We start from the raw sequence: 22821 nt of genomic DNA on the forward strand, positions 1-22821 counted from the left end.
TACCAGGATGTTGCCTGGGATGGAATGTTTAAGTTATGAAGAGAAGTTGAATGGGCTTGGGTTGCTTTCTCTGGAGCAGAGAGGATTGAGGGGCGACCTGATTGAGGTGGACAAGATTATGAGGGGCATAGACAGGGTGGATAGGGAACAGCTGTTTCCCTGAGGTCAGTTACGAGGGGGCCACATGTTCAAGGTCAGGGGCAGGGTATTCAGGGGGCATTTGAGAAAAATCTTTTTTACCCAGAGGGTAGTGATGGGAGTGGTAGAGACCGGTTGCCTCATATCTTCTAAAAAATAGCATTCAAGGCTATGGGCTAAGTGCTGGGAAATGGGATTAGGTGGGCAGGGCAGGTGTTTTTCATGCATTGGTGTAGACTCGATAGGCTGAAGGGCCTCTTCTGCTGGTATTATTCTGTGATTCTGCGATACCCTCAGGGCTGGATTCTACGGTGGAGATGGATGACGTAAAAGCCAACTCACCCCCCAGCTTTGCAGGGCCATCTGGGGAGGAATTGGCACCTCCAGGAGCTGCCAGCCAATCAACTGGCAGGAAGCTCTCTGGCCCAGCAGAGCCACTGCGTGTGATGGTCACTGCTGCGAAGTGCACACATAGCGTGAACTTCTCCTAACGCGGATTAAATCCCAGCTGCAGTGGGGGAGGAGGCCCTGAAGGGCCACCAGCGGGTGGGCCTCCTGCCTCCCTTGTCCCTGATACAATTGCAGTGGGGGGGGGGGGGGGGGGGCGGGGGGTAGGCATTGGGAAAGGAACCTAGCATAGTATCCAATTTTACTGCCCCCTGCCTGCTCCACCCACCCTGTCAAGTCCAGCCCAGGGAGCTCATATGAATGCAAATACATACTTTATATTCAACTGGTTAACTTTGAGCGTAGTTGGAGTGAAATGAAAAAAAAATGAAATGAAAATCGCTTATTGTCACAAGTAGGCTTCAAATGAAGTTACTGTGAAAAGCCCCTAGTCGCCACATTGCGGCGCCTGTTCGGGGAAGCTGGTATGGGAATTGAACCCGTGCTGCTGGCCTGCGTTCAAAGCCAGCTATTTAGCCCTGTGCTAAACCAGCCCCAGTGTATTGACTGGGCAGGAGATTCGATCATTAACAAGTTCCGCGTATTTATTTCAGAAACACAGACAATGACGACGGGCCTTGGTGTTACACGTTGATTGACGATGACATCTCCTGGGAGTATTGTGACATTCCACAGTGTCCAAAAGAAGGTGAGGAAATCAAATAGTTTAATTATGATCGTATTAAAAAAATTAATTCTGTGCCATGGATGCCTTAGCACCTTAAGCAGCTGATGGCCCTCAATGGGAGGGGTGTGCGGAGGGAGTGATGTTCCTCAGGAGGATGGTGAAATTCCTCGGGAAGCCGGTTGCGGGATTGGGGAAGAGGGTCTCCCAGGTAGGGTGTCATTTCTGAGACATGGTGGGGACACTGAAATTCTTCAGGGGTCATTCTGATTATTTGATTATTCAGTAAATACCTCTTGACTGTTGTCTTAGCCACTGCAGCATGAAATACTCGTCAAATGTGGCATCCTTCAGGTCAAATGAAAGTTCTTTTCACCAGGATGGTGTGAGCAATGGTGGTTTTATACATTTTATTCTTTAATTGTTCACGGGATGTGCGTGTCGCCAACTAGGCCGGCATTTATTGCTCATCCTTAATTGTCCTTGAGAAGGTGGTGGTGAGTTTCCTCCTTGAGCCGATGGTAGTAGGCGTGGGTTTGGAAGCTGTTGCCTCGGGAGCCTTGGTGAGTTCCTGCAGTGCATCGTGTAGATGCTACACGCGGCTGCCACTGTGCGTCAGTGGTGGAGGGTTTGAATGTTTGTGGAAGGGGTGCCAATCAAGTGATCTGCTTTGACCTAGATAGTGTTAAGTTTCTTGAGTGTTGTTGGAGCTGCACTCATCCAGGCAAGTGGAGAGTATTCCATCACACTCCTGACTTGTGCTTTGTAGGTGGTGGAGAGGCTTTGGGGAGTTAGGAGGTGAGTTGCTCTCCCCAGGATTCCCAACCCACCCGGGTTATTCTCTCTTCCAACTTCTTCCATTGGGCAGAATTTAGGAGCGTTTCCAAGGCCTGAGTATTGAGACAGATTTTACGTGGGGTACCTTCCTCTTAGTTATGGCTCAGCTTAATACACAGTTCTGCAGACACACATCAACCTGGTTAAGACGGCTTTATTATTCCAAGCTTGGTTCATGTACATGAGAGAAAGATCTGGATAAATGCCAAGACCAACCTGGCTAACACTAATAAAAATACACCAATTATAGGATTTCCCAAAAATCAATAGCCTACCATTTGACTTGATCCAATCCTTGGAGCTGTCACTTTCATATTATCCAGTAAAATTTACTTTAAGCAACATGGTGACTGGTGATCAGCTCATGATTTAACCCCATCCAGTCACCTGTTGTTTACCAGGATCTTGGTGTCCATTCTAAAATTGTGTTTCTGACATTCCCAACCTTGTATCGCAGTCAGTTCCTGTCCAACTCATTGTTCACCCGGGACAGGATGCCAAAGCTGCTTTCCTCTTTACTCCATGAATTGTCTAAAACAGGATATTGGGGCACCAATAAGAACTGTTTACTGAGTTGACTGTGTAATTTGCTGACCTCACAATCCTGTTTGTCTCAAAAACATGGGCAAGTTAGCTAGCTTAAATCCCATCATGCATTGTGGCCAGGTGAACTCCATGATACACTTTGGGGTTCTCTAAACCCTGGCCCAGAACAATGAGTCACCATCGGGTATCGCGGGATGTGGGCGCGGGGGCAGTTGAATTTTCACAAGCTCCGGCTCTGCTCATCCTTCAATCTTTGTTTTTACCCTTGTGCACTTCCCTCTTGTATCTTTTATCGGTTTACGTGGCTTTCACTATGTACTGAGATTTGTTGGTCAATGTTTCAGCACTTTTGAGTGGAGACCAAATGCTTTAATCCTCGGGGATTCGTGGTGGCTGGAGGGATGGGGCCTTGTTTTTGGTGTCGCAGCTGCCTTTGAGGGTTCTCCTGTTCCGATGGTGCGATGCAGAACGATGGATGATGGCTGCTGGCGATGAAGGTGATCCGTCCGATAGTCTTGGCTCCGCCGTGCAGGATTTTAAAGCCCAATTTCGAGTGTTGCGAGAGGTCTTTAAGGAGGCGGCGGTGGCGCACGAGGAGGTTCTTGTGGGCAGAGAGGGCTCTGCCTCTGGTGGAAGTCCGCCTCCGCACGATTGTCTTCCTGTTGCATGGCCTGTCGTCCATCCTGAGGAATTTGGGTGAGGATGAAGGGGAGCCTGTGAGGAACCGAGTCGTGCCTGGTGTCTCCGGTGAGGTGGTGGAGATGTTCCCAGCCAAGTTTGGGAACAGGCTGCCACGTCTCTGGAATCGTGACCTGGAGGCCGGGCAGCTCGAGTGCCATGGGGCACATTTAATCCTGTCTCTGAGGCCTGCGGTTGGATTGGTCTTCTACCGCCTGGTTATGTGCGGTCCTGTTTCTGTTGTCGGTCGAGAGGGGTTGGGGTCGCAGGAGCCACCCCCCTCTGCTGGAGTCTAGGTAGTTGACTGTCTGGGCTCGGTCACATTTCGCTGGAAGTAATGAAGTTCACATTCCGATCGATGGAATCTTGAAGATCCTGAATCCCTCCTTTATCCTGGATGTCTACTTTCTTTGTATGCCAGTGGAGTGGCTTTTAACCCGATGAATGCCTCATTCCTCAGTTGTTACCCTGGACTTTGCTCCCTGACTAGGGCAGCACGGTAACACAGTGGTTAGCACTGTTCTTCACAGCTCCAGGGTCCCAGGTTCGATTCCCGGCTGGGTCACTGTCTGTGCGGAGTCTGCACGTTCTCCTCGTGTCTGCGTGTGTTTCCTCCGGGTGCTCCGGTTTCCCCCCACAGGCCAAAGATGTGCAGGTTAGGTGGATTGGCCGTGCTAAATTGCCCTAAGTGTCCAAAAAGTGTTAAGTGGGGATTGCTGGGTTACGGGGATAGGGTAGGTACGTGGGCTTCAGTAGGGTGCACTTTGTAAGGGCTGGTGCAGACTTGATGGGCCGAATGGCCTCCTTCTGCACTGTAAATTCTATTATATTGTTGCCTGCTAACGCTGTCAAGTTATTGGTTTGGAGGGAAGTGAATATTTCAGGTGTGATGTCCCGCACCATTGGCTATCCTGATTTAATAATTACGTTTAGCTGAGCATTGATCTTGGGATTTGTGCAGTTTCTCTATCCTAATATATCCTTGGGGTGGAGGATGAGCTGAGCTGGAGTGGAGGGTGTGGGTAAAATGGTTAGATTTGTTTGCGCTACTAGAGGAAGGTCCCTCATAGTCAGAGTTTTTGTAAAATTTTGGCTGCAACGTTTTCTTCTTCAGGCCCAGGTGGAATATGTATTATTCTGTTGAGGACTGGAGTTTGTTGGATTCCCCTTTCGGGGGGGGAGTTGGTTGTTCCTCTGATGTGGGACTTCCTCTTTAACCGTTCTAACTGTTGTCAGAGTTCTTATGAGTGAGGCTGGTCTGAATATCCTTTATTTGGTGGTAGGGAGTGTGCCCAGTGGGGTGGTCCCTCCGAAGAGTTTTTTTTTTTCCTCTTCTCTTCTCCTGTTGGGGCCTGGGGTGTTGGTCCTGCTGTTGGTTTGTGCACTGAATGGTTTGTGGTTAGTTTGTGCTGTGTCCCGTACGGGATCGAATTAGCTCAGCTCCGGAGTCACGGGAGTCCTTGGCGCCCATTCTCTTATCTCACTTTTTCTTTGTGGTGATGTTGGGCTAGGCCAGACTCACTGTGGTCAGTATCCTGTGGCTCCTTGGTGCCTCCCTTGGGGTGTAGCGGGGGAGTCTGATGTGGGTAAGCTCACACCTGGAGGGGTGAGAATTGGGGAAGGGTCCGATGGGTGTGCCCAGTAACTATTCTTATTCCTTTTGTCCTGGGAGTTGGAAGGAACCCACTTGCCGTTTGGTTGGATGTGACTGTTATATTACTTGGGAGTAAGATATGTTACTCATTTGTTTATGCCGAGTTGAACTTAACTTTGATGATGATGAATAATCAAAGTCGTCCAGTGATAACAAATAACTTATTGAGTAACTAATCAATTTACTTGTGAGTTCGATTCTTTAATACTTTTACGAGTAGTCAAATTAAAGAAGATAGAATTAGATTCTGTTTAGCTGTTTAGCACATGGCTAAATCGCTGGCTTTGAAAGCAGACCAAGGCAGGCCAGCAGCACGGTTCAATTCCCATACTAGCCTCCCCGAACAGGCGCCGGAATGTGGCGACTAGGGGCATTTCACAATAACTTCATTTTTTAAAAATAAATATTTTATTGAAAATTTTTGGTCAACCAACACAGTACATTGTGCATCCTTTACACAATATTATAACAACACAAATAACAATGACCTATTTTATAAACAAAAAATGAATAAATAATAAATAACAAAAATGAAAACTAACCCTAATTGGCAACTGCCTTATCACAAGTAACACTCTCCAAAAATATAGTTTAACAGTCCAATATATAATTATCTGTCGCAACGACCTATACATATTATACAGTATATATTAACAACCCTGAGAGTCCTTCTGGTTCCTCCTCCCCCCCGATCCTGGGCTGCTGCTGCTGCCTTCTTTTTTCCATTCCATCTATCTTTCTGCGAGGTATTCGACGAACGGTTGCCACCGCCTGGTGAACCCTTGAGCCGACCCCCTTAGAACGAACTTAATCCGCTCTAGCTTTATAAACCCTGCCATGTCATTTATCCAGGTCTCCACCCCCGGGGGCTTGGCTTCTTTCCACATTAACAATATCCTGCGCCGGGCTACTAGGGACGCAAAGGCCAAAACATCGGCCTCTCTCGCCTCCTGCACTCCCGGCTCTTGTGCAACCCCAAATATAGCCAACCCCCAGCTTGGTTCGACCCGGACCCCCACTACTTTTGAAAGCACCTTTGTCACCCCCATCCAAAACCCCTGTAGTGCCGGGCATGACCAAAACATATGGGTATGATTCGCTGGGCTTCTCGAGCACCTCGCACACCTAACCTCCACCCCAAAAAATTTACTGAGCCGTGCTCCAGTCATATGCGCCCTGTGTAATACCTTAAACTGAATCAGGCTTAGCCTGGCACACGAGGACGACGAGTTTACCCTGCTTAGGGCATCTGCCCACAGCCCCTCCTCGATCTCCTCCCCCAGCTCTTCTTCCCATTTCCCTTTTAGTTCATCTACCATAGTCTCCCCTTCGTCCCTCATTTCCCTATATGTATCTGACACCTTACCATCCCCCACCCATGTCTTTGAGATCACTCTGTCCTGCACCTCTTGTGTCGGGAGCTGCGGGAATTCCCTCACCTGTTGCCTCGCAAAAGCCCTCAGTTGCATATACCTGAATGCATTCCCTTGGGGCAACCCATATTTCTCGGTCAGCGCTCCCAGACTCGTGAACTTCCCATCCACAAACAGATCTTTCAGTTGCGTTATTCCTGCTCTTTGCCACATTCCATATCCCCCATCCATTCCCCCCGGGGCAAACCTATGGTTGTTTCTTATCGGGGACCCCCTCAAGGCTCCAGTCTTTCCCCTATGCCGTCTCCACTGTCCCCAAATCTTCAGTGTAGCCACCACCACCGGGCTTGTGGTGTAGTTCCTCGGTGAGAACGGCAATGGGGCTGTCACCATAGCCTGTAGGCTAGTCCCCCTACAGGACGCCCTCTCTAATCTCTTCCACGCCGCTCCCTCCTCCTCTCCCATCCACTTACTCACCATTGAAATATTAGCGGCCCAATAATACTCACTTAGGCTCGGTAGTGCCAGCCCCCCCCTATCCCTGCTACGCTGTAAGAATCCCTTCCTCACTCTCGGGGTCTTCCCGGCCCATACAAAACCCATGATGCTCTTTTCAATCCTTTTAAAAAAAGCCTTCGTGATCACCACCGGGAGGCACTGAAACACAAAGAGGAATCTCGGGACGACCACCATCTTAACCGCCTGCACCCTCCCTGCCAGTGACAGGGATACCATATCCCATCTCTTGAAATCCTCCTCCATTTGTTCCACCAACCGCGTTAAATTTAACCTATGCAATGTGCCCCAATTCTTGGCTATCTGGATCCCCAGGTAACGAAAGTCCCTTGTTACCTTCCTCAACGGTAGGTCCTCTATTTCTCTACTCTGCTCCCCTGGATGCACCACAAACAACTCACTTTTCCCCATGTTCAATTTATACCCTGAAAAATCCCCAAACTCCCCAAGTATCCGCATTATTTCTGGCATCCCCTCCGCCGGGTCTGCCACGTATAGTAGCAAATCGTCCGCAAACAAAGATACCCGGTGCTCTTCTCCTCCTCTAAGTACTCCCCTCCACTTCTTGCAACCCCTCAACGCGATCGCCAGGGGCTCAATCGCCAGTGCAAACAATAATGGGGACAGAGGGCATCCCTGCCTTGTCCCTCTATGGAGCCGAAAATATGCAGATCCCCGTCCATTCGTGACCACGCTCGCCATCGGTGCCCTATACAACAGCTGCACCCATCTAACATACCCCTCTCCAAAACCAAATCTCCTCAACACCTCCCACAAATAATCCCATTCCACTCTATCAAATGCTTTCTCGGCATCCATCGCCACTACTATCTCCGTTTCCCCCTCTGGTGGGGCCATCATCATTACCCCTAACAGCCTCCGTATATTCGTGTTCAGCTGTCTCCCCTTCACAAACCCAGTTTGGTCCTCGTGGACCACTCCCGGGACACATTCCTCTATTCTCATTGCCATTACCTTGGCCAGGATCTTGGCATCTACATTTAGGAGGGAAATAGGTCTATAGGACCCGCATTGTAGCGGGTCCTTTTCCTTCTTTAAGAGAAGCGATATCGTTGCTTCAGACATAGTCGGGGGGCAGTTGTCCCCTTTCCTTTGCCTCATTAAAGGTCCTCGTCAATACCGGGGCGAGCAAGTCCACATATTTTCTATAGAATTCGACTGGGAATCCATCCGGTCCCGGGGCCTTTCCCGCCTGCATGCTCCTAATTCCTTTCACCACTTCTTCTACCTCGATCTGTGCTCCCAGTCCCACCCTTTCCTGCTCTTCCACCTTGGGAAATTCCAGCCGATCCAAGAAGCCCATCATTCTCTCCCTCCCATCCGGGGGTTGAGCTTCATATAATTTTTTATAAAATGTCTTGAACACTCCATTCACTCTCTCCGCTCCCCGCTCCATCTCTCCTTCCTCATCCCTCACTCCCCCTATTTCCCTCGCTGCTCCCCTTTTCCTCAATTGGTGTGCCAGCAACCTGCTCGCCTTCTCCCCATATTCGTACTGTACACCCTGTGCCTTCCTCCATTGTGCCTCTGCAGTGCCCGTAGTCAGCAAGTCAAATTCTACATGTAGCCTTTGCCTTTCCCTCTACAGTCCCTCCTCCGGTGCTTCCGCATATTGTCTGTCCACCCTCAAAAGTTCTTGCAGCAACCGCTCCCGTTCCTTACTCTCCTGCTTCCCTTTATGTGCCCTTATTGATATCAGCTCCCCTCTAACCACCGCCTTCAACGCCTCCCAGACCACTCCCACCTGGACCTCCCCATTATCATTGAGTTCCAAGTACTTTTCAATGCACCCCCTCACCCTTAGACACACCCCCTCATCTGCCATTAGTCCCATGTCCATTCTCCAGGGTGGGCGCCCTCCTGTTTCCTCCCCTATCTCCAAGTCTACCCAGTGTGGAGCGTGATCCGAAATGGCTATAGCCGTATACTCCGTTCCCCTCACCTTCGGGATCAACCCCCTTCCCAGCACAAAAAAGTCTATTCGCGAGTAGACTTTGTGGACATAGGAGAAAAACGAGAACTCCTTACTCCTAGGTCTGCTAAATCTCCACGGGTCTACACCTCCCATCTGCTCCATAAAATCTTTAAGTACCTTGGCTGCTGCCGGCCTCCTTCCAGTCCTGGACTTCGACCTATCCAGCCCTGGTTCCAACACCGTATTAAAATCTCCCCCCATTATCAGCTTTCCCATCTCTAGGTCCGGAATGTGTCCTAGCATCCGCCTCATAAAATTGGCATCATCCCAGTTCGGGGCATATACGTTTACCAAAACCTCCGTCTCCCCCTGTAGTTTGCCACTCACCATCACGTATCTGCCCCCGTTATCTGCCACTATAGTCTTTGCCTCGAACATTACCCGCTTCCCCACTAATATAGCCACCCCCCTGTTTTTCGCATCTAGCCCCGAATGGAACACCTGCCCCACCCATCCTTTGCGTAGCCTAACCTGGTCTATCAGTTTCAGGTGCGTTTCCTGTAACATAACCACATCTGCCTTAAGTTTCTTAAGGTGTGCGAGTACCCGTGCCCTCTTTATCGGCCCGTTCAGCCCTCTCACGTTCCACGTGATCAGCCGGGTTGGGGGGCTTCCTACGCCCCCCCCCCCTTGTCGATTAACCATCCCCTTTTTCCAGCTCCTCACCCGGTTCCCACGCAGCTGTATCTCCCCCAGGCGGTGCCCCCCCGCCCATCCCCTCCCATACCAGCTCCCCCCTCTCCCCAGCAGCAGCAACCCAGTAATTCCCCCCCTCCCACCCCCCCCCGCTAGATCCCCCGCTAGCGTAATTACTCCCCCCATGTTGCTCCCAGAAGTCAGCAAACTCTGGCCGACCTCGGCTTCCCCCCGTGACCTCGGCTCGCACCGTGCGACGCCCCCTCCTTCCTGCTTCTCTATTCCCGCCATGATTATCATAGCGCGGGAACCAAGCCCGCGCTTCTCCCTTGGCCCCGCCCCCAATGGCCAACGCCCCATCTCCTCCACCTCCCCTCCTCCCCCCATCACCACCTGTGGAAGAGAGAAAAGTTACCACATCGCAGGATTAGTACATAAAACTCCTCTTTCCCCCCTTTTTAACCCCCCTCTTCGCCCCCCACATTCGCCCCACCACTTTGTTCAAACGTTCTTTTTAATAACCCGCTCATTCCAGTTTTTCTTCCACAATAAAAGTCCACGCTTCATCCGCCGTCTCAAAGTAGTGGTGCCTCCCTCGATATGTGACCCACAGTCTTGCCGGTTGCAGCATTCCAAATTTTATCTTCTTTTTATGAAGCACCGCCTTGGCCCGATTAAAGCTCGCCCTCCTTCTCGACACCTCCGCACTCCAGTCTTGATAAACTCGGATCACCGCGTTCTCCCATTTACTGCTCCGAGTTTTCTTTGCCCATCTAAGGACCATTTCTCTATCCTTAAAACGGAGGAATCTCACCACTATGGCTCTGGGAATTTCTCCTGCTCTCGGTCCTCGCGCCATCACTCGGTATGCTCCCTCCACCTCCAACGGACCCGCCGGGGCCTCCGCTCCCATTAACGAGTGCAGCATCGTGCTCACATATGCCCCAACGTCCGCTCCCTCCGCACCTTCAGGAAGACCAAGAATCCTCAGGTTGTTCCTCCTTGCGTTGTTTTCCAGTGCCTCCAACCTTTCCACACATCGTTTCTGATGTGCCTCATGCGTCTCCGTCTTCACCACCAGGCCCTGTATGTCGTCCTCATTCTCGGCTGCCTTTGCCTTCACGACCCGAAGCTCCCGCTCCTGGGTCTTTTGTTCCTCCTTTAGCCCTTCGATCGCCTGTAGTATCAGGGCCAACAGCTCTTTCTTCATTTCCTTTTTGAGCTCTTCCACACAGCATTTCAAGAACTCTTGTTGTTCAGGGCCCCATGTTAAACTGCCACCTTCCGACACCATCTTGGTTTTTGCTTGCCTTCCTTGCTGCTGTTCTAAAGGATCCACTGCAATCCGGCCACTTTCTCCTCCTTTTTTCATCCGTATCCAGGGGGGATTCCCTTCTGCTTTACCGCACAGTGTTTTTAGCCGTCAAAATTGCCGTTGGGGCTCCTATCAAGAGCCCAAAAGTCCGTTTCACCGGGAGCTGCCGAAACGAGCGACTCAGCTGGTCATCGCCGCACCCGGAACCCACAATAACTTCATTTGAAGCCTACTTGTGACAATAAGCGATTTTCATTTTCATTTAATTTCAGATTAACTATGATTATTATACTATACACTCTGAGCTTACTATACTTCTGTTCTCTAGCTACAACACACCCAATGAGAGCGATAAAACAGATTGAGCTTGTGTATATAGTCCCTGTCAGTGTTTCCCTCTCGTGATCATCTGACTGTACTGACTGCACATTAGCCCTTCACGTATTTACATATATAGAGATCACTACAGTGCCATCTTAGGAGGTGGTTTATGGGGCCGGGGGGGGGGGGGGGGGGTAATTTTGGCAGTTCTTGTTCTTCACTCTTTTTCTGGTGTTGAGAGGTTTTGGGGGCATTGCTTGTACCTCTACATTAATGCAGGGTTGTGAGGGGTGCTGTGGTAGTGCTGGACACTCGAGGTACGAATCTCTGTTGGTTTTGGGTGGCCTAATCCTTTCCCTTTTTTGAGTGGTCCTGATTATGGGCGGGGGTGGTCCTGCGGCTCTGAGGGGGGAGGAGCACGGGTCGGCCCTCCCTCCCAGGGCGCTTCCCAGTTTGGGGTTCGCTCTGACGGCCCTCCCATCCTGGTGTTCGTCACCCCCCCACCCCCCGTTTTACAATTGGGACCAGTTTATATTCCTATTGGTTCTTGGCCCTGCGATCCCTGTTGTCCCCTCGAGTTCCGGTGACCTGTTTTGTCCTTTGATCTGGGGCTGGGAGATGGGATGGTGGAAGTTTGGATTTTTGCCGCTGACTCTCGTTCTTGCTCTCTTTTTACATCTCCTGTGGGGAGGTCCTAGGCCGAGTATTAAGGTTTGATCGGGCCCGATCCTCTCTTTGCCTTTGTTTTTGCCACTTTTGCCACCTCAAGCGTGTCGGATGGTTGCCTGTTCCGGCCTGGACCTGGAGAAGAGTTTAATTATGCTGTGAGATTTAGTCGATTCCCCCTTCCCGTCGGGATATTGTATTCTTCAGCTATTATTTTATTTTGTGGCTGTGGGTGAGAGGTAGATGTATACTGTCGCCGGTATCCTTATTGGGTGCAGACAGCTCAATTACCCGCGGAAGGAACATTTTGGGGATTTTGTCCCTGATTCATCCGGTCTCACTTCTTCCCGATTATTGGGATATATTCCCGATTATGTAATGCCTTGTCCTGTACCTGGTGTACATTGATGCCTCGAGCTATCTTTTCCAATTTTCTTTGTTTGAGGTGGAGTTTTGTGAAAAAAATGGCAAATCCCAATAAGTAGACATTAAAAAAAAAAATGAGTCAACCACATTGCTGTGGGTGTGGAGTCACATGTAGACCAGACCGGGTAAGGACGGCCGATTTCCTTCCCTCAAGAACGTTAGTTCCAGCTCAGTCGGCGGGACTGCTGGTTTGTGATGCGGAGCAAGGCCAGCAGCGTGGGTTCAATAGCTGCACCACCTGAGGCCTTCTCAACCTTGCCCCTCGCCTGAGGTGTGGTGACCCTCAGGTTAAACCACCAGCAGTCCGCTCTCCCCCTCAAAGGGGAAAGCAGCTTCCGGTCATCTGGGACTGTGATGATTTTACTATTTAAATAAAGTATTGGTTTTAAATGGTTAGCAGTATTGAACAGAAGAATTAAACTATAATTTAACATAAGGTTGGCTGCCATTGGGGTTGGGTGATGTGGGGGTTGGTGCATCACAGGATAATTAAAATGTGACTTCACTTTGATTTCAATAGGATAACTGAGGGTAAGTCATTCGCACTAAAACCTCTTTGCTTTGTTACCACACAGACCCCTGTCTTTCGTATCCCTGTAAAAACGGAGGGACCTGCACAAAAGAGCCTATTCTCAACTCTTACCAGTGTCGATGCAATGATCAATTTGCAGGAGTCAACTGCCAGGAAGGTGAGTAAACAGCTCCTGCTTCACATGTATTGGAGATGATCATAGAATTTACAGTGCAGAAGGAGGCCATTCGTCCCATCGAGTCTGCACCGGCTCTTGGAAAGAGCACCCCACCCAAGGTCCACACCTCCACCCTATCCCCATAACTCAGTAACCCCACCCAAGGGCAATTTTGGACACTAAGGGCAAGCAATTTAGCACGGCCAGTCCACCTAACCTGCGCATCTTTGGACTGTGGTGAACCTGAGCACCCGGAGGAGCCCCACGCAGACACGGGAACAACGTGTAAACTCCACACAGACAGTCGCCCAAGGCCAGAATTGGACCGAGATTCCCGGCGCTGTGAGGTAGCAGTGGTAACCACCGTGCCACCCTACCACCACAATCATTGCACACCCAACATTTTTCTCGACATTGCATTGATTTGGTCATTTTCTCTTCCTCTGCGTTTCAGTGAAATGCTTCGATGGCGCCCAACACAGGTACTTCCTCATTGGAGAGCGATGGATCCGAATAGTTGGAGACAAGGTTGATAATTGCGTGTGTGTTGACGGAGAGCCTGAATGTCACAGAGTCCAGTATGAAGGTATCATTGAGAATTCATAACACTTCCCATATTCATACAGGCTAGTCCTTCGCTCCTCCCTCTCCTCACCTATGTTAATACCTGGCCCCTTGCTGGTTGAAACCCCTAACTGACATTTTGGGGTCTGGTTCTGAACATTGACGGGAGACACTGGGATTATTCTCCTTGGAGCAGAGGTGGCTAAGGGGTGATTCGATAGACACGTTCAAAATCGCAACATTTATAAAGAGTATCAAGAATCATAGAATTTACAGTGCAGAAGGAGGCCATTCGGCCCATCGAGTTTGCACCAGCCCTTGGAAAGAGCACCCTACTTAAGCCCACACCTCCACCCTATCCCTGCAACCCAGTAAGCCCATCTAACCTTTTTGGACACAAAGGGCAATTTAGCATGGCCAACCCACCTAACCTGCACATCTTTGGACCGCGGGAGGAAACCGGAGCACCCGGAGGAAACCCACGCAGACACGGGGAGAACGTGCAGACTCCGCACAGACAGTGACCCGAGCCGGGAATCGAACCTGGGACACTGGAGCTGTGAAAAACCAGTGCTAACCACTATGCTACCTTGCCGCCCCATTTATCCCCATTATCGAGCCAGGAGTTTAAGCTCTTAAGATGAGCAAATACGCTCGATCGTTCCACTGGGCCATTCAACCATCTAATGTTCCATGTGACCAAGCGAATTGGGGGTCTCCCACCCCACCCCCTCAATCTGGAGTCAGCCATTTCCACCAAGTGGGATTACGCAAAGGATAAATGGCCTCTTTCTATGCTCTTAAGATTCTATAAGTCATCTTTTTTCATTTATTCATGGAATGTGGATATTGCATGAACATTAAAAAATCTAGTACTTTACCCACTAACTCTGTGTGAGATCTATGGCTTTCTCGCCACAGCCACCACCCCCACCCCCACCCCCCCTCCCCCCCTTAGCTATGGCCACAGGAAATATCTCTGTGTCTTAGTTAAAATGCTAGTCAATTAGATTTAATCCCAACTCTCTTTCATCTTCGAAGTAAAGGGATAGTTTGCAGCAGAACCCTTGACAACTCGGTATCTCTGACACCTTTCTGGTACTTTGGGAGACTTGGCATTTACTCATTGTAGAATCCGAATCTCCGGTCATGGTCTCCTTGTCAATGAAACAAAATGAGTCCCTTATATTTGTAACAACTAAACTACCCAGACTTACTGTCAGCAGCAGCCACGCAACCCCTCTCATTTGACCCAAAATAATGATAATAATAATTAATCACTTATTGTCACAAGTAGGCTTCAATAAAGTTACTGTGAAAAGCCCCTGGTCGCCATATTCCGGCGCCTGTTTGGGGAGGTCAGGGACAGAGCAGGATAGTACCCTGCACTCCGCTTGGCACCCAGGCATCCTGGCAATGTCACCTGGGCACCCAAGCAGACAGTGCCAAAGTGTCCAGGTGCCAGGTTCACACTGCCAAGGGCCTGGGGTGCGATGCTCATGAAAGAGGGGGTGAGGTGGGTGTTGAGGGGGCTGCAGAAATGTTCGGGGAGTCCTGAAAGTGTGTGTGGGGGGGGGCAACTTTTAAAATGGCGCCCCGATCTGTGAGTAGCTGGTCTTGCCGGCATGTTCAGCTCCCCAGTGCGGGAAAAATGTCAAAGTCCGGCCTCGATCGGGGAGAAACCTACCGAGCCCAATAAAATGTCTCGGTGCCGTTGAATCGCGGTGTCCATCTCGGCATTGCTGCCGACGTGAATCACCCGGCCAAATGCACCCAAAACCGGACTTTGAAATTGTTCCGGTGAATTCCACCCAGAGCCTTTGAATATTTTTAAGGCAGGTCTGGATAGATTGCTGATTAGCAAGAGGGCGAAAAGCTATCGGGGGGAAGCCAGAAAGGTGGAGGTGAGGTTACAATCAGATCATTCCTGGTCTTAATGAATGGCGGAACAGGCTCGAGGGGCCGAGTGGCCTACCCCTGCTCCTCATTTGTATGTTTGTATGTTTTTTTTCACTAATCCTCTCTTCCTTTTCAGATTGCAAAGTGAACCAATGTCTCCAGGGTGGCGAGTGTCGAGCAGTCCCTGACACAAGAGAGATCATTTGCCAGTGCAGAGAAGGTTTTGCGGGGAAATACTGTGATATAGGTACGCGCCTGGATTGGGACCGGCTCTCACATGTTTCATTCCAGTGCACGGGTAAAACACGGCAGCTGCTGGAAGTCTCAGCAGGTCTGGCAACGTCTGTCGAGAGGGTAAAACAGAGTTAACGCTGACGGGCCTGGGGTATGGCGGAAAGCAAAAGGAGATGGTGGGCAAGGCAACCAAAATGGTAACGGGTCAATCAAATAATATCCACCAATGATGAATTAAAGACGGGTCAAGAGAAAGCGCGAACGGCAACAGCGAAATCATTGCTGGGGAGGCGGTGGAGTAGCGGTATTGCCACCGGAGTAGTAAACCAGAGACCTAAATCCAGGTTCGAATCCCCCCACTGCAGATGGTGACATTTGAATTCAATAAAAATCTGGAATTAAAAGTCTAATGATGACCATGACACCTTTGTCGATTGTTGTTAAAACCCGTCTGGTTCACTGATGTCCTTTTGAAGGAAATCTGCCGTCCTTACCCGGTCTGGCCTACATGTGATTCCAGACCCACAGCAATGTGGTTGATTCTTAACTGCCCCCTCAAGGGCAATTAGGCATGGCCTGCGATGCCCACGCCCCATGAATAATTTTTTAAAAATTGCCAGCAACAGGTCAGAGGTCGGGAATCCTGCGGCGAGTAACTCACCTCCTGACCCCCCAAAGCCTGTCCACAATCTACAGGGCACAAGTCAGGAGTGCAATGGCATAGTCTCCACTTGCCTGGATGAGTGCAGCTCCCATAACACAAGACGCTTGACACCATCCAGGACAAAGCAGCCGATTGTTCACTTATTTCTACTTGCTCTGTGACCAGGCGGTTTCTTGTATGATTTCCCTCGTCTCAATCGACTAAGGGTGGGATTGCCCAGCCCCCCACCCCCGCTGGTGGAATCTTCCAGTACCGTTGAAGTCTCCCCCCCCCCCCCCCCCCCCCAGGTGGGTTCACTGACAGTGGGACGGGCAACCCACGCAAAAGCCCTCAGACTCTGGCGAGACTGGAAGATTTCGGTGGCGGCCAAATGCTCGCCACATCCACTGTGGAAAGCCTGCCGTGAGGGGTCTGGAAAACGTGGCCTAAGTCTTCAGCTTGAAGGTGGAATCTTGTCAGGAGGATGGGGTCTCGGCTGCCAGCCGGAGACCCGATGAGAGTCCCATGTTGCCTCTTTTTGGGAAGGCCCGCCCATATCTTGTTCCACTCGAGGGCACTCGACGAGTTAGCAGTTAGCCTTCCCCTGGCAGAAGTCCCACCCGCCAGGGGCTGCCAGCTAATCAGAGGCCGACATCTCGATGGAGCGGCACGCCACATGGGAGCTGGTGGCTGCTATCAGTACAACACCCACCCGAGGCCTCGGATCCATGCTGGATTCCAGGCCTGTGGTGAGTGAGGCAATGGGGGGGGGGGGGGGGGGTTCAAGAGGTGGGGGGGGGGGCGCAGGCCAACGACAAGGGAAAGGGGGCAGCTTGCAGCAGGTTCAACTCTTCCAATTGCCCACTGCAACCCCCCCCATCCAGGAGCCAGATGGGGTTTGCTTGTTCTCCCACCTGCATTGTGAACCCTCTGCCCACAGCTTGGTTAATACCAGCGGTGGCAGGATAAAGTGTTTAAGCGAAGACAGAATGGCCATTCTCAGGCCTTCCTGCCACGGACCTAATCGGGGAGGAGAAGGGAAGATCGTGGCCCCTCTCCCACCACCCTCCTGCCCAATTAAATGCTGCCCTACCACAACCAAACCCATCACCAGGGAGAGTACAAGATTCTTCCCAAAATCCTTGTTACACATCCATTGGCTCCCGTGCCGTCCACAAGGAATTTCCCAATTCTACACTCAAAATCTTATGATCTAACAGATATTTGTTTGCCTGTAGATACGAACGCTACCTGTTATGCAGACAATGGGATGTCTTATAAAGGCACTGAGGATGAAAGTTCCTCTTTAATTGAATGCATGCCTTGGAATGAGGACTTCTTGCGAGATAGGTTAAACATCAGTAGTTTGGAAGAAGCTCTCCAGTTGGGCCTGGGCGATCACTCCTATTGCAGGTAGGAACCAAAGGACTGAAGCAGATGCCATAGTAACTTTTAAAAGGGTTCTGGATAAATCCTTGAAAGGAAACTGTTATATTACTCTTTTGGTAATATATCTCGCTACTCTTTGTTTCTTATCCAGAAGGATCTGATGGTGTGACTCTGAAGAAACCACGAGTCTTCAACTTAAAGCAACCAATTTATTGAGTAACGATTGATTAATATTGAGTTTGCACACTCCACAGAACTATAACTAGCAATCAAGTAATTTATATTAAAGTATTAACTAATTCAAACTACACGTGCTAAACTATGCTGTGATCTATTTATCTTCCACTCTACTGTCTAGTCACTCCTGGTTGGAAGAGAAAGACCAAGATCCTCGAGGTGTTCTTATTTATAGTGGGATCCAGTGGTGCCCTCTTGTGGTTGTGTTACACTGAGATGTAATAATTCAACCTTTAGTTATCTACATATTGCTATGGGTCAGGGTTTATAGAATCCCAAAGTGTATCATGGAGTTCACCTGACCCACAACTTTTAATAGATTGTGGTATGGGGAGCACACGACCCACTCTACAGGTGTGGTACAGCAGAAATGGACGAGTATTTTTTAAAACAAAACAATGTTTATTCTATGAACTCAAGTTAACCTTTTTAAAACAAACAGTGAACATCTTAGCAACCAGTAAATCAAATACACCCCCCAAAGAATACAACACTAAGTAATCTGTATGCTGTTCTTTTAACATCCAAAAGACTTAACAAACCTCCAAACAAAGCACATTAGGGTTTACATTCAAGACTGAAAACATTTATACTTCTTCTGAATTCACCAAATGATCCATAGATAGTTTTTGGATGGCAGAGATCAACAGCAGGGCAGCTCACAGACACACCCAAGCTTTCTCAAACTGAAACTAAAAAGCAGAAGTGGAGCTCAGCTCCACCCACACTCTGACATCGCTCCAGTAACATGAGCCCCTCCATTTCGTAAAGGTACATTTCTTACACACTCACTTCTTAAAGGGTACTCTCACATGACACCTCCCCCCCCAAGAAAAAAAACCCCCATCAATTTCAAGATGGTTTCATTTTTCACCGTTGCACTATCCTTTAAGAAATACACAGTAAATATACTTGTTTGTTTAAAAAAAAAAACACACGCAAACAGGTACAATAATAAAGTCCAGTTTTCCCTTCTTCTTCCTCCAACTGAAATTCTTCATGATTGACAGTCTCGTTGAACAGAAAGGTCACTGCACAGTCCGTCCAATTCTCTATGCCTCGGCATTTCTCTTTAAAGTCAGATACGTTAGTTCAATTTGATCACAGAGTCCCTTGTAATTCTCCAACACATGAGCATTGGTTATCACAGCTTTCAGGCAGTCAAATGCCTGTTGAAACTCCGTTGTCCATTGAAATTTTCAACGTTTCTTCAGCAAACCCATCAGTGGAGCAATCATGCTACAAAACCTTTGCACAAATGTTCGATCAAATCCACTCATGCCAAGAAATCGCATTATTTCCCTTTGTCTCGAGGGTATCGAAAACTCCTCAAGGAAAGTGATTCGGGCTTTTCCAAATTCACTTTTGGCTAGGTTTATCACCAAACCCACCTCCAGAAGTCGATCGAATAACTCCATCAGATGTTTTAAATGGTCGTTCCATGTCTGGCTGAAAATTATCAGATCGTCGATGTATACCGCACAATTCGGTAATCCTGAAACGACTTTGTTAGTTGACCGTTGAAATGTGGCTGGGGCGTTTTCCATGCCAAATGGCATAACTTTGAATTGGTATATACCATCTGGAGCCACAAAAGCTGAAATCTCCTTCGCCCTTTCGGATAAAGGTACCTGCCAGTAACCTTTAAGTAAATCCAGTTTGGAAATAAAAACTGATTGTCCCACTTTCTCAATGCAATCCTCCAAACGTGGGATAGGATAAGAGTCCGTTCTTGTAACTACATTAACCTTTCTATAGTCCACACATAACTGTTGGGTACCGTCTGGTTTAGGCACCATCACTATGGGTGAGCTCCATTGGCTGCAACTCACTTCAATTATGCCATTTTTAAGCATACTTTCAATCTCTTTGTTAACCTGTGCCAATTTTAAAGGGTTAAGTCTGTATGGATGTTGTTTGATTGGAACAGCATTTCCCACATCTACATCATGTATAGCCATTTTAGTACTCCCAATTTATCTTCACAAAGTTGCTCATGTGATATCAATAACTCTTTCAGGTCAGTTCGTTTTTCCTCTGGAGGATTACTCAACAATTTATCCCAATTATTAAGAACATCCTCATTTTCCAATTTAATTTGAGGTATGTCAAATTCACAGTCATCTGGATTTGGTTCATCACTTTGAGTTAGAATCATTAAAACCTCCTCCCTTTTCTCTCCTTCCCTTTCAAAGTACCTTTTAAGCATATTCACATGACACACTCGGTGAGTCTTCCTTCTATCTGGTGTTTTTACCACATAATTCACCAATTCACGTGCTCTATTTAATCGTTCCCTAAAATTTGACACGTAATCCAATAATGTAATTTCTGATTTCACACTCACCAATTTTTCCTTAATCAATTTAAGTGGTCCTCTTACCTCATGACCAAAACATAGTTCAAAAGGACTAAATTTGGTTGACTCATTAGGTGCATCCCTAATTGCAAACAGTACGAATGGAATTCCTTTATCCCATCCTCTGGATAATCTTTTTTTTAAAAAAAATATATTTTATTCAAGATTTTTTGGCCAAACATAACAGTACATAGTTTTTCTTTTAAACAACAATAAAACAATATCAATAACAGTGGCCAGTTTTAAACAAATAAATAAATAATATATAAACAGAAACAAAAACAAAACTAAATGGCAACTGCCTTGTCAAAAATAAATACTCTCCAAAGATACAATCCAACAGTCCAATATACATTACCTATAACAAATGTCTATACATATACAATGACATCCCTAAGAGCCCGCCCGGATCCCCCCCCCCACTCCCCCTCCCCTCTCCCCCCCCCCCCCCCCCCCTCTCCCCTGGGTTGCTGCTGTTGTCTTTCTTTCTTTTTCATTCCCTCTATCGTTCTGTGAGGTAGTTGACGAATGGTCGCCACCGCCTGGTGAACCCTTGAGCCGAACCCCTTAATACGAACTTGATCCGTTCTAACTTTATAAACCCTGCCATGTTGTTTATCCAGGTCTCCACGCCCGGGGGTTTGGCTTCCTTCCACATAGGCAATATCCTTCGCCGGGCTACTAGGGGCGCAAAGGCCAAAACATCAGCCTCTTTCACCTCCTGCACCCGCGGCTCTTCTGCAACCCCGAATATAGCCAACCCCCAGCTTGGCTCGACCCGGACCCCCACCACCTTCGAAAGCACCTTCGCCACCCCCACCCAGAAGCCCTGTAATGCCGGACATGACCAAAACATGTGGGTGTGATTCGCTGGGCCTCTCGAGCATCTCCCACACCTATCCTCTACCCCGAAAAATTAACTGAGCCGTGCTCCAGTCATATGCGCCCTGTGTAGAACCTTGAATTGTATCAGGCTTAGCCTGGCACACGAGGACGATGAGTTTACCCTACGTAGGGCCTCAGCCCACAGCCCCTCCTCAATCTCTTCCCCCAGCTCTTCTTCCCATTTCCCTTTCAGCTCATCCACCATGATCTCCCCCTTGTCCCTCATTTCCCTGTATATTTCCGACACCTTACCATCCCCCACCCATGTCTCTGAGATCACTCTATCCTGCACCTCCTGCGTCGGGAGCTGCGGGAATTGCCTCACCTGTTGCCTCGCAAAAGCCCTCAGTTGCATATACCGAAATGCATTCCCTTGGGGCAACCCATATTTTTCCGTCAGCGCTCCCAGACTTGCAAACGTCCCATCTACGAACAGATCTCTCAATTGTACTACCCCAGCTCTTTGCCATGCTCCAAATCCCCCATCCATTTTCCCCGGAACAAACCTATGGTTATTTCTTATCGGGGACCGCACCGAGGCTCCCGTCCTTCCCCTATGCCGTCTCCACTGCCCCCAAATTTTTAATGTTGCCACCACCACCGGGCTTGTAGTGTATTTCTTCGGTGAGAATGGCAACGGTGCCGTCACCATTGCTTGTAAGCTGGTCCCCTTGCAGGACGCCCTTTCCAATCTCTTCCACGCCGCTCCCTCCCCTTCTCCCATCCACTTACACACCATTGAAATATTGGCGGCCCAGTAATAATCATTTAGGCTCGGTAGTGCCAGCCCCCCCCCTATCCCTACTATGCTGCAAGAACCCCCTCCTCACTCTCGGGGTCTTCCCGGCCCACACAAAACTCATAATGTTTTTCTCGATTCTCTTAAAAAAAGCCTTTGTGACCATCACCGGGAGGCACTGAAACACAAAGAGGAATCTCGGGAGAACCACCATTTTAACCGCCTGCACCCTACCTGCCAGTGACAGGGACACCATGTCCCATCTCTTGAAGTCCTCCTCCATCTGTTCCACCAATCGTGTTAAATTAAGGTTCCCCAATTCTTGGCTATCTGAATCCCCAAGTACTGGAAGTCTCTTGTTACCTTCCTCAGTGGTAAATCCTCTATTTCCCTGCTCTGCTGCCCCGGATACACCACAAACAACTCACTTTTCCCCATGTTCAATTTATACCCCGAAAAATCCCCAAACTCCTCAAGTATCCGCATTATCTCTGGCATCCCCTCCACCGGGTCCGCCACATACAACAACAAATCATCCGCATACAGAGATACCCGGTGTTCTTCTCCTCCCCTAAACACTCCCCTCCACTTTTCCACTTTCTGGAACCCCTCAGTGCTATGGCCAGGGGCTCAATCGCCAGTGCAAACAATAACGGAGACAGGGGACACCCCTGCCTCGTCCCTCTGTAAAGCCGGAAATAATCAGACCCCCGTCCATTCGTAACCACACTCGCCATCGGTGCCCTATACAGCAACTGTACCCATCCGATATACCCATCTCCAAAGCCAAATCTCCTCAGCACCTCCCACAGATAATCCCACTCCACTCTATCAAATGCTTTCTCGGCATCCATCGCCACCACTATCTCCGCTTCCCCCTCTGGCGGGGGCATCATCATTACCCCTAGCAACCTCCGTATGTCCGTGTTCAGCTGTCTCCCCTTCACAAACCCAGTTTGGTCCTCATGAACCACCCCCGGGACACAGTCCTCTATCCTCGTCGCCATTA

The 22821-nt window shown here is 49.1% G+C and overlaps 1 protein-coding gene across 6 annotated transcripts in view; it reads left to right on the plus strand.

Annotated features, from left to right (window-relative positions):
• LOC140429121 (hepatocyte growth factor activator-like) overlaps positions 1-22821 on the plus strand; it is a 128908-nt gene that overhangs the window by 64019 nt on the left and 42068 nt on the right. For 5 of the 6 annotated variants that reach the window (XM_072515714.1, XM_072515713.1, XM_072515715.1 and 2 more), the window contains 5 exons: positions 1140-1234; positions 12750-12863; positions 13318-13449; positions 15463-15573; positions 17442-17616. In XM_072515714.1, coding sequence (XP_072371815.1) covers positions 1140-1234; positions 12750-12863; positions 13318-13449; positions 15463-15573; positions 17442-17616 — 627 coding nt within the window. The remainder of the gene's footprint in view (positions 1-1139; positions 1235-12749; positions 12864-13317; positions 13450-15462; positions 15574-17441; positions 17617-22821) is intronic. The other variant, XM_072515718.1, reaches the window with a different exon arrangement.

Source organism: Scyliorhinus torazame, chromosome 9 (genome assembly GCF_047496885.1).
Source record: "Scyliorhinus torazame isolate Kashiwa2021f chromosome 9, sScyTor2.1, whole genome shotgun sequence".
Classification (NCBI taxonomy): Eukaryota; Metazoa; Chordata; class Chondrichthyes; order Carcharhiniformes; family Scyliorhinidae; genus Scyliorhinus; species Scyliorhinus torazame.